The sequence below is a fragment of the Artibeus jamaicensis genome, unplaced genomic scaffold, assembly GCF_021234435.1.
Source record: "Artibeus jamaicensis isolate MK-2021 breed Jamaican fruit bat unplaced genomic scaffold, CSHL_Jam_final contig_233, whole genome shotgun sequence".
In the NCBI taxonomy this organism is placed as follows: domain Eukaryota; kingdom Metazoa; phylum Chordata; class Mammalia; order Chiroptera; family Phyllostomidae; genus Artibeus; species Artibeus jamaicensis.
Window position 1 is genome coordinate 52298465 of NW_026521486.1, and position 15655 is coordinate 52314119.

Here is a 15655-nt window from a genome sequence, read left to right on the forward strand (position 1 = left end):
CTCCACCTTAACATTGAGGAGAATGGACAATAGAGGTGGTCTTGGGAAGCAAATGTCATTTTCTCTGAAAAAGAAACATGAAGATGAGGGGAGCTTTGGGGGTTCTGGAGGCTGCCCCCAATCCTCACCCTTCTGCTGTCTCTGCAGGACTGCGCAGGGCCGGTCTGAGCCCTCTCTGTTCTGCAGACCACGGTCGGTTAGGATTGCTTATGCGGCTTCCAGTGGCCTGCTCCTCCCATTCCTGTCTGGGGTGGAGTGGGGGGCTGCTGGGACACCCCATTGGGAAGGATGTTGTTCAGGTACCAAGAAAAAAAAAAAAGGCAGGGGTAAAGAGCGCATCCCATCTCAGTCCCTTCATCCTGTCAGCCCTCACTGCCTCAATGTCACAAATCTTTGCAAAGCTTCCACTCCACCAGACCCAACCTTAATACCCCATTTATTAAGGAAAATATTTAAAATTCGGCATGGCAAACGGAGGCAGACCACTCAGCGCCAGAATTCTTCCCTCCCTCCTCTCGCGTCTCCCTTTGCCCTTTTCGCGCTAGCCTGCAGCAGCCCGGCCCTTGGGGAGTGGGCGGTGGGTGGGGGTGCGGTGGGAGTCGGGGGATGCTCCCTCTCCGAGAGAATTGGGTAAACATGGCGACCGTGGCGCCCATTTGCACACGCTACACAAATGCATTGCATTCCCGGTTGTTTGCAGAAAATTTACAGCTGAGTAATAAAAGTTTACGATCGACTCACAAGTTGGATTGGCCACAAGAAGTCATGTGGATTCCATCCATGAACGTGAACTTTTTATTGTGGTTTGTCCGTTCCGAGCGCTCCGCAGAACAGTCCTCCCTGTAAGAGCCTAACCATTGCCAGGGAAACCTGTGCTGGGCGCTCCCTTCATTACTAGTATTTTTTTATTAATCTGATTAATAATTACTTTCTCCCCCCCCCTTTAATTTTTTTCCTCCAAGGTGGAGTTGCCGGAAGCTGGGGGCATCTGGGGAGGAGGGAGGAGGAGAGGCAGGAATTGAGGGCACCTCTCTCTCCCTTCCCGACCCTCTGGCCCCCCAAGGGGCAGGAGGAATGCGGGAGCGGGAGTTGAGACAGGGAGCTGCAGATGCCTCCCCCTCCCCTCTCCCAGGCTCTCCCTCCTGCCCTCTTCTTGTAACTCTCCTTAATTTTATTTGGCTTTTTGATTATTGGGACTATTCTTTTTTATTTTTAAATTTCTATAAAGTATATGTGTGTGGAGCTGAGACAGGCTCTGCAACGGCACAGAATGAGGGAAGACAAGAAAGAGAGAGAGTGGGAGAAAGAGAGGCAGAGAGAGAGAGAGGGAGAGGGAGAGTGACAGCAGCACCCGGTAAGTGTTTCCTTATTGGTTCAAATATGTAACTAATGGTCCGTAGCTGGGTGGCGGTTTCAAGATAAGGACAGCAGCGGCTGGTCTTGGTTAGAGAGGAGAGGGGGCTGGCGAGAAGGTGGGCGCGTGGGCAATAATGGGGGGAAAATGTGGACGGGGGAGAAATTGGTTTAAACTGGAATATGGTAGTGGGAGAAGTGTGTTGTCCTGATGTCGCTGTGCGCCGAAGTTGGGGGTGAGGCGGGGGGAGCAAGAGGACTGCGTCTGTGGGGATCAAGGCCGGGCTCTACTGCTCCGACCAGCTCCCCGGTGCCCACAGTGTCCTTACCTGTTATATAGATTTGCGGCCTCTTGGCTAACGCAACTGGGGCGGAGGTAGCCCAGAAGCTCAAACTCCAGGGCAAAAGAAAGAACCTCTAGGCTGTAACCCTTGCCCCCTGAGCAAAGTCGGACCCCGGACCCCCAAACAAACTTTCCAGTGCCCCCTCCCTGCTCCGCAGCCCCCTCCCTCCCGGAGAACGCGAGTACTGGAGCTCACACATGCGCAGTGCGGGCCCAGGGCCGGGCCGCTGAGCAGGAAGAGAGCGCGGCTTGGCGGGCGGCGGGCCCGTTAATTGGCAATTAAGGGGGAGGCTGGTGGCTGGTGCGCGTCAGCAGAGGGGAGAGCGTCTGCCCACCCCCTGCTCCCGCCCTCACTCGAGCGGATGGAAAGATGGGAGGTGCCCTACGCTGAGGGTGGAAGCGGGGGGCGACGTGGTACTCGTCTTGTGCCTGTAGGAAAGGGGCCTGCCTTCTCTCCTCCGCCTCCTCCGCCCCATCCGGCGCAGCGTCCCCTACCCCAGCAGCGACCACCTCACCCAGGGTACCCACCGGACTGCTTCACCCCCCAGACCGGGCTGCTCTGAGCTAGGATCAGCCCGGTCTGAGGCGGGGGTGGGAACTGGGAAGGCCCCAGGCAGGGGACAGGCCCAGGCCTCGCTGGCTGGCCGGGCCTCCAGGGCGAGTGGAGGCCGTGAGGATTCAAGGCGTGGCTGGTTCGGGGGAGTAGAAAGTCGGAACTGGGCGGCCCAGAGGGTTTGGGGCGCCCGGGCTCTTCCTAATGATTGGTGCTAATGGCGTATTGTATAGGCTTAACCCGACACATATGGTTTGATAACACAGTGGCTTAATTTCTTCCAAATGTACGTGGCCCTGAATGTGTTGCAATTTAATATATGACCCCCGCCCTGCTCCCTGGCCTGGGTCCGAGGCGGCCCCTACGCGCGTGAGCTTCTGTTTGATAAAGGGCGAGGTACACGCAACGGCTTACATACCCAGGCAGACACACCCCACAGCTGGGAGAGGGGGCGCATATTCCTCGAGAGGGCTGTGAGTCTGGGGGCCAGACTCACCTTCAGTCCGAGCTAAGAGCCGACCCCCGCCCCCACCATCCTCTCCCAGAGGCGCGGCTGAGCTTCTCTGGCAAGCCCGAGTGGGGGAGGGGATCGCTCCTCGATTTCCTGTTTAAACCCTGACCCGTCGCCTGGGGGTGGAGGGGGGACGGGGAAGAGAGGGAACCTGTTTTTATCAAAATCTTAAAAACATAGTTGGGCTGCATTGTAATCAACCCCCTTCGGCTCGAGTTGACGGTGAATCTTCATTCCCCTCCCCCACAATCCCTTTCCCTTCCTCTCCTGCGCCCCCAAAATTCCCCTTTCATAGACGACAGAAAGGCCTCTGAGGTATTCTCCTGGGGGAAGAAATGGCATTTTCTCTCCCCCTCCCCCCCATAGGACTTGTGTGTCGGCAGAGGCGTCTGCCGAGGGGCTAATTTCGCGTTCCTTGTTTACGATCGAGAAAAGCGCTTGGCTCTCCCCAAATGGGCCCAGCCCGCCGCCTGCTCCGGCTGCCGCGCGCTCTCCTGCCGCTCCAGCGCGGCCCGGGCGCTCCTAGCCTGGGAGCCAGGCAGCGGCCACCGAGATCTCGAATTTGTGGGACCTGAAAAGGGCAAGGGGAGGACTGTGGGCCAGTGGATGGGCCCCAGAGGCCTGAAAATGGGAGCCTTTCTCCTGGCGTAATGTGGGAACCGCCGACTGGTGAGGCCTCTATTTCTCTCTTTCGCCTATATTTTGTCTGCCCCCGCCCCTGCAGATGGCTGTATTGTATGTGTGTGTGGGTGGGGGGCACAAGTCTCCTTTGTTCGCCCACGGGGAAACAGTTTCTGGAGAGGACCACTCGGGCCAGTGGGGATTCACTTGGGATATTAGAGGGCCCCCTCCCTTTGAAGGTGCAAGGCAGGGGCGGGGGTATTTCTCTAGGAATACAGGGGGATCTAACCAAATGTGCTGTTGGTGAGACTTCAGTGTGTTAGGGTTCGTGGCTGACAGTTAACAGCACCATCATAAGATGTCCTTGTATAATATTTTTATCAATTGATTTTCTGTCTCTTCCTGGGTAGGGTTCTGTAGGCCCCCAAGCCCTTCACCCCTAGACTCCTCAGGAGACAGAAGGATTCAGAGAAAGTGTAGCAGCACTGAGCGGCCCTGGTTTTCCAGTTTTCTAGCCTGGCCGGGGGATAAACCCGGCCCAAAACGCTAGCCACCTCCTTCCCTCCTTACTTTCGATTTTCTTTCCCTTCCTTCTCTCCCTTTCTGGCGCTCAAACAGTAACACAAGAGGAGCTACCAGTGGCAACTCTCAGCCGCCTTGCAGGCCAGATTCCCTGTAGACATGGTCCTTAGTGCAGGAGAGCACTGCAGTGATTATCTAATAATAGCCAGGGCGGCTGAGGACAGAATCTGGCTCAAGGACTCAGCACACCCAGGGCTAGGGCTGGGCAGAGGCGCTGAATCTGTGGGTCTGCATCTGGCAAGACTCCCTGGAGCCCTGACCGCTGGTGTTCAGCTCTGAGCCTACTCTTTGGACCCTTCAGGCCTGCCCCTGAGGGGCTTTGTCAGCCCTGCTGCCGTAGGTTGTATTTCATGCGCCAGTTCTTGGTTGGAAGAAATGGGCAGAGCAAACCTTTTCTCTCCCTGGTTTGACAGTTGTGATCCCCATGAAGAATGCGACCTTGTTTGGAGAAGGCGGCCTTGTTGGGTTGTCTGTTGTGTTCCAAAACCAGACTTGGTAGCTTTACACACATTATATACAGGCTCAAATGTACAGACTCAGACTTTTGCTTGAATATATACAGACTCATATTTCATCGTTGGTTAATTGTATATTACCATGCCTATAGTCACTCAAACACCATTTTATGTGCATGCAAAATTTTGTTAACTCTTGCTAGATGGGTGTGGGCTCAGGGAGGCATTGGGTGCACCAAGGAGGCTCTCTCTTTGTACTCTGCTGAAATGTGTGCGTGCTGGAATCGGAGTATGCGGGTTCCAGTAACCAACGGATGCTACAAAGGCTTTCTCAGACCTTAATACCTTCGCTGTCCAAGCAGCTGGGATAGGGAAATACTGATCTCTTCCACTTTCTCTCCCCACCGCCCCCAAAACTTCCCAAACTCAGAAACTGTTTTACCAGGGGAACCCAGCTGTGTTGAAAGTGAGTTCTGTGGGAAATTCTTTTGTGGGTAATGTGGGCCTTGGAGCAGTGTGCTGCACCCTGGTGCTTAGAGACTTCCTGGGTTGGTGAGGTTGATATGGTGGTCTCTGGGTAGTAGTCTGGGGCAGCTGGGGCTAGGGTACTTGGAGAGGCCTGTGGATGAGGTGCCAGAATGGGTAGTGGTTCAGTGACCATCTATCTTCCAGCCCTCCTCACTGTCCCTTTACCAGACCCAAGATTTGCCTGCATTTTCTGTGGGGCAGATAAGGGGCTCTCTAAGTTCCCCAAATACCCAGACCTGGTTACTAATGGGACTTTGTTTTAATTCCATCTGCTGCTTAAGCCAGGGAGAAGGCCGATGGGGCAGTGCCAGAGAATCTGGGTCTGGCTGCCTTGGGCCTGGCCCACTGAGTGTGGGCCCAGGCAGGCAATTAACCAGCCTCCTTTCCTAGCCTTTCTCCCTTCTGGGGCCACAAAAAGACAGAACAAGAAGGACAATTAAGTGTCCGTGAAAAAACCCATAAAATAAAGTAAGGACAGGAGAGGGGCTGGCAGCATTTTTCTCCATTCCTGGGCAGTCAGGTTCCTCCCAGAACTCTCCTGTCCGGGCATGCTGTGGGTGCCGAAGCATGCAGCTTTCTTCCACCTTCTCTCCCCTGCCACCATAAGGGACTTTGAGCTTTCAGGCCTCAGGCACCCCTGAGTGCTGGGGTGACATTATTCCCAAATCGTGCCCCTCCCCTGGCCCACGGCCTCTGCCACGGCTCCCCACCACAGCCGCCCCTATTTATTGTGTCTGTAAGGAGTTGTTTACTTGTTTTGTCTGCTGCCACCCTGTGTCTGAAACCCGCCAAACCAGCAAACTCACCCAGGAGAACAAAGTGCAGCGCTATCCTGAACTCCCTCCCCTTTCCAGCACCCTGCTCCAGCTCCAGCCCTTACCTCCTCCCTCACTCTCCCTTTCTGAGGGGAGAAAGCAGAAATTGTCCTAAGATAGGACAGCTGTTTATAGGGTTGGGGGAATTATGGGGACACCATAAACCTCTTCCAGTATCCTAGTGGTGGAGAGACTTCCAGCAGCCCTTCCCTTGCCTCCAGCTTTTCTTCCCCGTGGCAACTGGTTAAGGGGGCTGCAGTCACCGAGAAAGTTGAGCCCCCCCATCCCTCTCCCCCACTCCTTTCTGCAGGAGTTTTCCCCAAGACACAGGTTGTTGGGTTTTAAATCAGAATAATGTTGGCAAATTGGCAAAGCTGAATAAAGCATGTCGTTCACTCTCCCTTCTCCTCGGCCCCCCAAAAATAGCTGTGAATTTAAGTAAATCCTACAAAATTAAATTGCCCCTTCGCTGAAGTCCTATAAATTTCCAATCCCGCCAGGTGTAGAGTCAGAGAGGCCACTGTTGGCCTCTAATTTTGCTCCTGGCTATCAAATCTAAAAGAGTATCATCGAGGTCAGTAATATTCTCGTTTCTGAAATGCCCCCTTTCCCACCTCTATCTCTTTTTACCAGCACAGATTAAGTGGTTCTTTCAGTTCTGCAAACAATAAAGGATAAAATTATTTATAGGGAAATGAGGACTATGTTTCATTGTTGGCTTATTGTTCCAGAACATAATAACATTTCATTTTTAAGTGGGAGAACTTAGACCAGAGGAAGAAGGTGGAAAGGAAAAACAAGTGAGGGTAGTCAGGGGCCCCCACGCAAAACTCCTGCTGCATATAACTTTTGTGACATTTACAGTTCCTCATGACAACTCACTATGATGTCATAAATGCCATGTTCTTGAATTTTATAATTCTCATAAGCCTCCAAAATTTGTTTAAGCTGTGCTGGCTCAGTATGGAGGGACGTGGAAGAAGTCAGGAGGTTGGGGATCCTTTGGCCTCATTCTGGGGGCCTAAAATATGCTGAATATTCTGGATTCTCATTTTTCCTCATGGACCAAGCTGCTTTGCCTCCCTGAAATGTCACTGCAGCGTGAGTTCCATCCCCATCCCTGAAGACTCTGCATGCCCCTCCTCAGCTGATAATCAGCTTGGAATAGAGCTGGGAGGCTTGGGGCCAGGCCCCAAAAGCCAGAAATGGTTTCTTCCAGAGGGAACCAACAGGGGCTCAGGACTGAGTAAGATAGGACAGAGATGCTTGGGACCTATTTTACTTTTAACCTTCAGCCAGGGATGTGAATTGAGAAGCCAAACACCGATGTGGGAGTTGGTGTCTGCTGACGGTGGCAGCATGAAGTGGAAAGGTCAGGCAGAAATCTGGAAAAAGAGAGGGAGGAGAGAAAATATGATGTGAGTAGCAGAGCCCCTCCATGATGAGGTTTTTTTTTTTTTTCCTGTTTAATGGCAAATAAAGCAAAAGCAGCTTGTGTAGCCTCTAAACCTCTCGGCTCAAAAGAGGAGTCGCCAGCCCAGGCCTCCGAGGTGTTTGAGGCAGTTCTCAGGCACTTGACATGCCCCATCTGGCCTCATCCTCCTTCCCCCTCCCTATGGACCCCCAACTTTATTCAGCTGGCCAGCTTGGGCCCTGTGCTCATAATATCGGCACCCCCAAATGGAATCCGTTTCCAGGTTAGGTGTGTCGAATTTCACGTTTCTCCAAGTGTCTCCATGCCTGAACTCTGTCAAGAGAAGGAGCATTTTGGGGGGTGTAACATGTATATGGGGAGGTATGCACTCAGACAACTTCTCTCACCACATCTATGAGAAACTGGGGGCTCCTACAGTGAGATATTCTTTGATGTTCGCAAGCAGACCCAGTTATCTACGTTCAGGTTCTCCGGTGGACTGAGAGACTCTGAAATCCTTTGACTCTAGATTCCATGGAGATCAAAGGAGCTCATGCACAAAAACACTAGGCATTTGAAGTAGGATTTATTCTTTTCATTTTTAAATAAAAATTCTAATCATAAGCCAGTCGGGCTAACTGAACAGTCACTGCAGAACAGCAAAGCCTTAACCAAACAGTGCGATTGTGAAGTGAGCTGAACAACTATTGAAACTCAGCTTTCTCTGCAAGAGGGATTTCAGTCCTTGCCCAGTGGCACAAAAGAGGCCGGTGGGGCAACCGCTCCTCCCTGGCTCTGGAAATCAGGATTGGCCGGGTGGGTCAGGCAGCTGCAGTTGCTTCCAGGCAGCCAAGCTCCCAGGCCAAGCGCTGAGTCCTGCGGCTCCAGTGTCCGGTCCGGGTCCCTGAGCAGCCTTCGGAAGAGGCGCGGGGCTGTAGTTGGTGGCGCCGGGAGCCAGGAATGGAGGGTGGGTATCTGCACGTGAGGCGGGGTGGGTCACAGACATCCACGCAGAGTTGAGGGACCTAGGGGGAGAGAGAGAGAGAGAGAGAAGACTGGCAGAACACAAACTAAGCAGGACTTTTGGAAAAGATTGCCCCCAAATAAAAATTCCAGATCTTATCCCTCTCACTTCAGATACCCTTCCCTAAGAAATTAATATATTTCCCTGAGTAGAATGGAAAGCAAAAGCAAGCAAGGTGAGCCTGCCTAGGAACCCCTTCTGGGCCAGGACCCAGCCCCACCCACCTGCTCCCCCATTCAGAGGTACACAAGGCCCCAGCCCTATAGCCTGAAGCGGGGTAAGGACAGAATAGGAGTGCTTGACTCACCCTGGAAAACCCTCAAGTGCTCAGCCTCCAGTACAACCCTTAGCCTTGGGGACTCCAGGCCAGTGACTGCCCCCCACTCAGGCCCTTGGCATGCCTGCAGTAAGTTCCTCTCCTGTAATTAGTCCTCATGAGAAGCATGTGTTTTGGATTGGGGTGGGGGGAGACTGGAGCAGCAAGCGGCAACTTTCCCCCTTTATTTCTGTTCTGTGTCTTTTGAATTCTGTTTTTGAATCCACTAATTACAGTTCCCAAAGCAAAAATCTGCTCTCGCAGCCAAACCCCCTTGGAATGCCTGACTCCGGAGGCCGAAAGGGCAGAGCAACTTGGGACCTAGGGGCCTGATGGGGGTGCTCTCTGATTCTCTAGGCTTGTTTTATAGAAACAAAGAACAAGTTCTCCCCCCTCCCCAAGACTTGTGCATATTTACAGAGCTCAACTGCAGTTTTAATAAAACATCTGTTCTTGCTTCTGTTGATGAGTTTCCATAATTGTTTTCAGACAAATTTAACAGGAAAATATAAATATATTAGAAAAACCCAAGTCCCAGCTTTCTCCCCACAGACAGTCATTTTTTTGCAAAAAAAAAAAAAAAGGCAAGAAATTAACATGAAATGAGAAAAGGGAAATTTAATTCAATGGGGGGAAGATCGGGCTCATCTGACCTGCTCTTCCCCCTTGGAGCGAAGAGTCCTTCCAGCAAATTTCAGCTGCATAATTAAACATCTAACTGAGAGAAGGAAGCTGCTTTCCTCGGGAATGGAAGGTGATGGGGGAGAGTGTGTTGGAAATTAATTTTGCTGAAAGTTTTTAAGCTTTGGGGGGAATTATTTGTGTTTCTGCTTCCCCTTCTCTCCCCCTTCCAGCATTTCTGCCTTTTCCCCCCAGCAGCTGGTTTCTGTTCATTATAAATCGGCAAGATCTCTCAGTCTCTGCCCTCTGTTTAGGGACGTAATAAAACACTTAACTTTCCGGGGCTGAGACTTACATTCTGCTCCTCAGGTCGCCCACCCCCGCGCCCACAACCTTTAGGCCCCAAAGGAGCTCTCCCCAACTTTGGGGCCCCTTTCCCCTCCAGACGTGGTTTAGGAGGGGCTCGAGGAAATCTAGGCATCTTTGCTGGGGAGCTGCAGCACGTGTTTCCCCAGAAGCCCCTTCTTTCTTCCAAGGTCCTCCTTCCCCCACCCACCCATAAAAGAGATTTAAAAATACACAGAAAATCGACACTCATTGAAAGCAAAACCTCATTAAGACATCCTATCTTCCATCATTCAATTTGTTGTACATTGCAACAATTTAATATCTTGAAGGAAATATCACTGACATGATTTATCTCTCTAGCAATCTCTCTCTGAAATGGGGAGGGGGGGTTTACTCCTTCGGCCTGTTCTACATGTTACACCACTACCCTTAGGGCAGAAATGAGGCTGGGAACTCTGAGAGCAGTTACTTGTGTCCAGGGGTGCACTGACATGTTCCTTAGCTCAGCCCCCTGGGTCTCCCCGCCCCTAGTTCTCTCTCCCTCTCCCTTTTGCCCTCCAGGGGGCCTGGAGCCCCAGCCAGCTGTTGGAAACCTCTGTCCAGGCATGCTGAGAATTGGAGGACAGCTGGATTCTAGAGCGGAAAGCAATTCAGGCTGGTGTCTGTGTTCGAGTACCTGCCATGTCACCCCAAAATGAGACAGCTCATCTCGGAATTTCTTTCTTAATTTAAGAACCCTCCTCTGCCCTTTCACCTTCTCCTCCTTGAGGAGAGGGAAGTACGGTCCAACAGGAGGAACCTTTGTAATTACAGGGGTCCTTCCCCTACCCTGCTAAACACCAACCAATTTTCCTCTCTGAAGGACTGAACCTTTATTTTTTAAAAGCCAACACAAATTGTTTGGCAGGAAAACTCTTTAACCGGATAAGGAGCTTCGTGTATTAACTAACATGTTGTCGCCGCCAGTTCCTACACACTGTCTGCTTTTGGGTTCCAAACTTTATTTTTTCCCCCCTAGCGACACTCCAGGGAAACCTTAACGTTACAGAAGATGAATAAACGAGTTTTTTCCCAGCGTAGTCCCGTTTATGGCTTTATTGCTACCCATTGATTACTCCGCTTTGTTACACAGAAGGAAAAGATCATAAAATCCGGCGACATCCGGGTCCTTGTTATAGCCAGTCCTCCCCCCCCCAAAAAAATGATGAGGGGAAAATATGAGCTTCTACTGCTCCCTTCTCTTGCCCCACCGCCCCTTTTCCGTCAACTCAAAGAATGTTCAGTCTGTGTCACAATAGCAAATTAAGTTTGGATTAATCAGGAGTAAAACCCCATCTGCACACCTTCCGCTGCTTCAGTTTGCCCACTGCCGCTCCCTCAGAAGCCTCGGACAGAGCTGCCTTTTCCTAACCTTCTCTTCCTTTTTCTCAGTCTCGAGGTGGAAAGAAATAGGGGTAGGGGTGGCTGGAGGCTGGGCCCCACCAGGTGTGGCTGGCTCTCGGGTGAGAGCTCCCCACGAGCACTTTGCTGGAACCTCTGAGCTCCAGAGCTCAGGTCCAGGGGCGTCTCCCTTAGCAGGGCAGAGAGTCCAGAGGGGGCAGGGGCCTTCTGACATATGCAAGGGCTTGAGCCTGCAAGACGCTAAGCGTCCATCAGAGCTCCACCAGCCTTCTCTTTCTGCCTGGATTTTATGTGAATTACCCCACTGGCCCTCGCTGGCTCCAAATCATAAATTCTCACCAACATAAACAGGAGTTGATGTGTCTAGAAAGACTCTCAGAGTTCTTTTTTTCTTCCTTCCCTTTTCACTCTTTCACCTTTTACTTCTTTCTCTCCCTTTTCTATTGTATTTTTATACATTCTCCCTTTTAGGCAAAAATGCTGCCAGAGTTTGCCCAAAAAGAGAGTCCTAAGGGAGAGGCAGGAGGGAGCCAAAAGGAAGAGGAAGGCGGATGCCTGGTCCCTTTGCCCACCTCAACTCTGCCACTCCACTCTGAGGTCTCACCCTCACTCCTTGAGACCTGCTTGCTCCCCTCATGCCCCCTACATCCAGGACTCTCAGCCACACCCTTCCTACTCTGAGCACCATATTTTATGCAATTTCTTCCTGCTCTTGGTTTTTTAAATAAATTATGGGGGGAAAATATACTGGTTTGGTGGTGAGGACTCACTTCATGGAGTATCAAATCAGGATTTCCTATAGGATTTCTGGGGATTCCCCCCTCCCCGAGCTGTGAGGGGGCTTCTCCCATGGAGAAATCAGGATGTAATTTTAGAAGGGGCAGATATAAACGATGAAATCGGATTGAAAATACAGGGATTCTCCAGCCCTGGCTCTGGCCACTGTACAGCAAAGTTAGCTGGGGCTGAGGGATTTCCTGGGAGTGCAGCTCTCCTTCCCTGGGCCCCAAGGCTCTGCTTGCGGACATTCACCCTTCCTTCACCTCCAGATCAGTTCCCTTACGTATATATATTTTAAAGAAATCCAAGTCTTACTTTCAAAGCACACACTTAGTCTCAACTAGGGAATCAACAGAAGCAGAAGCGATTTTTTTCCCCCTTCTTGACATCTGGCTTGCGATTGGCTGGAAGGGGGTCAGCTGACTTTGTCATTTTGTCTGTCCTGGATTGGAGCCGTCCCTATAACCATCTAGTTCCGAGTACAAACTGGAGACAGAAATAAATATTAAAGAAATCATAGCCCGACCAGGTAAAGGCAAAGGGATGAATTCCTACTTCACTAACCCTTCCTTATCCTGCCACCTCGCCGGGGGCCAGGACGTCCTCCCCAACGTCGCCCTCAATTCCACCGCCTATGATCCAGTGAGGCATTTCTCGACCTATGGAGCGGCTGTTGCCCAGAACCGGATCTACTCGACTCCCTTTTATTCGCCACAGGAGAATGTCGTGTTCAGTTCCAGCCGGGGGCCGTATGACTATGGATCTAATTCCTTTTACCAGGAGAAAGACATGCTCTCAAACTGCAGACAAAACACCTTAGGACATAACACACAGACCTCAATCGCTCAGGATTTTAGTTCTGAGCAGGGCAGGACTGCGCCCCAGGACCAGAAAGCCAGTATCCAGATTTACCCCTGGATGCAGCGAATGAATTCGCACAGTGGTGAGTTTTACAGCTCCGAGATATAAATTAAATAAACTGAACTGGCTTTATGACCGGCTTCCCTAGAAGAACGGGCGGAGAGAGTTTTTTATGGCCCCATAAAAACAATCACGCTCGTCTCCTCGCTGACGCCGAGACAGGGCCCCCTCTTCTGCCCCCTCTGCTCGCCTCCCGCTTGCTTGAAGGGGGCCTGGCCCCCTTGGCCCCTGACGCAGTGGAGGGCTCCAAGGCGAGCCGAGGGGGCAGGAGCAGGGCAGGGGACGAGGGGAGGAGGCAGGGGGTGGGGGGACCCCCAAAGTCCAGTCAGTCTGAGGAGAAGGGAGGAGAGGAGAGGGCAGAAAAGTGGGGGAGAAGTTTCCAGAGAGCTAGGGTGCTTGGGGAGGTGGGGGAGTCGAATCCCTGGGAACTAGGGCCCTCATCCCCAGTGTTTGGGATTTTTCAAAAACCAGTTTTTAGATTTACAGCTTTCTGCCTGGTTCTTGCACCCCTCCATTCTTTGGGACTCACACCACCTACCAACCTCTGGGGGAAGCTGAATGAAGTTGAGATCCTGGCTGTACCCCTAGTGGGGGTGGGGCAAGGCAAACAGGGGAAGGCTGGAGCCCAAAGGGGGCCTGAGCTGCTGGTCAAGTTGGGAGGGTCAGGACTTGGCTAGGCTAAGTCGTCTGCGGAGGAAGCCTTGCTGGCTGATTTTAGTGTGTTTTGTGCCCGGATCTCTAGGGGTCGGCTATGGAGCGGACCGGAGGCGCGGTCGCCAGATCTACTCGCGGTATCAGACCCTGGAACTGGAGAAGGAATTTCACTTCAACCGCTACCTAACGCGGCGCCGGCGCATCGAGATCGCCAACGCGCTCTGCCTGACCGAGCGACAGATCAAAATCTGGTTCCAGAACCGCCGGATGAAGTGGAAAAAGGAATCTAATCTTACGTCCACGCTCTCGGGGGGCGGCGGAGGGGCCGCGGCCGACAGCCTGGGCGGAAAAGAGGAGAAGCGGGAAGAGGCAGAAGAGGAGAAGCAGAAAGAGTGACTCGAACTGCCCCTGCCACCCTTCTCTCTCCTTCTCCCTCGCTCTCCCAGCCCCTCCTAACCACACAGTCTGTATTTATCACTGGCACAATTGCTGTATGTTGACTCTCTAAGACAAAATTCGGGAGTCAGATATGGACCTAAAAGTCAACTCTGGACCCCCTCCCTCGCTGCACAAACTCTCTCATCACGCGCCTCCTCCTCCTTCTTGCTCCCTGCTAGCTCCTTCTCGGCTCGTCTGCAGGCCCCTTCCCCCGCCCAGGCCTTGGGGGCTCTGTCCCTGAACCTCGCATCAGACTCCACTGTTGTCCCTCCAAATGAGGACTTGGCCTCCCACCCCCTAGGTGCCCCCCCCCCTGCCCGCCTCCGCGCAGAGAGCCGGCTCCCGGGGCCCGGGGCCTCTGCTCCGGGCCTTAGGGCCCGGCCTGCCGCGGGGGAGGGCAGGAGGCCCAGGGAGGGCGAGTTGTGGCCCCACAGCCACCCCCAGGGCCTCCCCGCGGCCTCTGCCCGGCCCCTCTGCCCCAGCAAATGCCCAGCCCAGGCGAATTGTGTTTAAAGAACCCTGGGGGTCATTATGGCATATTACAAACTGTGACCGTTTCTGTGTGAATATTTTTAGCTGTATTTGTGGTCTCTGTATTTATATTTATGTTTAGCACTGTCCGTGTTCCAATCCCATCTTAAAAGGAAAAAAAAAAGAGAGGGAAAATTACAAAAAGAGAGAAAAAAGTGAATGACGTTTGTTTAGCCAGTAGGAGAAAATAAATAAATTGAAAAAAAAAATCCCCTCGTGTTACCCTCCTGTACAAATCCGACCTCTGGATCCGTTCTCGAATATTTAATAAAACTGATATTATTTTTAAAAGTTTATATCGGGATTTCTGTTAATTCGGTCTCCCGCCGGCCTCAGGGTGAAAGTTGGAACAGGCTCCCAGAGCTCCGCGTCCACCCGCCGCCTGCAAGCCCCCAGCCTCTTCACTCGCCTTTCCCGGAGCCGGGCGCCAGCCTCGGCCTCCCCCTGTGGTGATCGCCCTGGGGGCGCTGGGAGTCCCCTCTGGGCTCCTTACTCAGAGCAATACACTCACCCCGCAAAAAAACGCCGAATGGGATTTCGATGGGGGAAGGGGGGCGGGGAGCCGGGGTGAGTCGAATTGGTCTCCAGCCCCACACAGGCCTTTCTTCCTGCCTGGGGCAGTCTGGGGTCCGTCTTCTGAACCCCGAGCCCCCAACTGCCAGAAAAGCAGCACTATCCAGGGCACCAGGGCACCCCGCCCACTCTCCGAGTGAGGAGGGGGCGCCCCGTGAGCACCTCCCTGCCCGCGCCAGGCTACAGTTGCTAAACGTGGCGGAGGCGGAGAGCGGAGGGGAAAAAGAAGACTTGGGATTTGAGCCCTCCGCCACGGATTGAGCGATTCAAGGACATCGCAAAAAAGAAAAGCTGGAAACTGAGCTCTGGCCTGCTCTGGGACGACTGACGCGGCTGGGACAAAATTCCTTCTTCCTTACAGCCCCAGCCCCAGTCTGATTCCTCACTCTTCTCCGCTCACACTCCGCGGGCGAGGAGCGCAGCCAGGCCTTAACCTTTCCCCAGCTCGGGCCTTCTCTCCCTAAGCCCAGCCAGAGAAACCTGAGTGGACCTCGGGGGTGAGGTAGTGAGGGGGTCTCCTGGAGAGGAAAAAAAAAAAATCTGCCAGAGTTTTCCAGACCTTCCTGATCTCCGCCAGCGCCCTCTCCAGCGCCTCCGCTGGCGGGGGGGTGGGAGGGGGCCTTCTCCTGGCAGGGGCGGAGATTTCCTGGGGAGAGGCAGGCAGGAAAGAATAAGACTTGGGGCTTGTGGAGGGGGGTAGGGAAGGGGCGGAATGGCTGCAGAGCCCCTGGCCACAGGCTGTTAAGGTTGCCCAGGCCTCTGCTCTACCCACCCCTTTCACCCCACCCCCAGTCATATTCTTTCAGCTCAGAAATTGCTCTCCTGTGGACCTTGTGGATCCAGGATCCTGGAGGTCTTGGTCCAGAGGCCGCT

At 53.0% G+C, this 15655-nt stretch overlaps 2 protein-coding genes across 6 annotated transcripts in view; both read left to right on the forward strand.

The window, feature by feature from the left end:
• The first annotated feature begins 1268 nt into the window (after positions 1-1268).
• On the forward strand, positions 1269-14505 carry HOXC6 (homeobox C6). 3 transcript variants are annotated; one of them, XM_037137594.2, is made up of 3 exons: positions 1269-1354; positions 12383-12608; positions 13329-14505. In XM_037137594.2, the coding sequence occupies exons 2-3, from the start codon at positions 12455-12457 to the stop codon at positions 13634-13636; spliced, it is 462 nt and encodes a 153-aa protein (XP_036993489.1). In that variant the 5' UTR covers positions 1269-1354; positions 12383-12454; the 3' UTR covers positions 13637-14505. The 3 variants fall into 3 exon arrangements, with proteins under 3 accessions (XP_036993489.1, XP_036993490.1, XP_036993488.1); XM_037137595.2 differs by lacking the exon at positions 1269-1354 and adding an exon at positions 3178-3429; XM_037137593.2 differs by lacking the exon at positions 1269-1354 and having other exon boundaries at positions 11657-12608.
• The window catches only part of HOXC4 (homeobox C4), a 37628-nt gene continuing 23267 nt past the window's right edge, over positions 1295-15655 (forward strand). For all 3 annotated transcript variants that reach the window (XM_053661951.1, XM_053661952.1, XM_053661953.1), the window contains exon 1: positions 1295-1354. The gene's annotated coding sequence lies outside the window, so the exon portion shown is untranslated. The remainder of the gene's footprint in view (positions 1355-15655) is intronic.

Coding starts and splice junctions, on each gene's coding strand:
- HOXC6 (XM_037137593.2), top strand. CDS start 12,209: ATGAATTCCTACTTCACTAACCCTTCCTTATCCTGCCACCTCGCCGGG. Junction 12,609..13,328: donor GCGAATGAATTCGCACAGTG/GTGAGTTTTACA, acceptor CCGGATCTCTAG/GGGTCGGCTATGGAGCGGAC.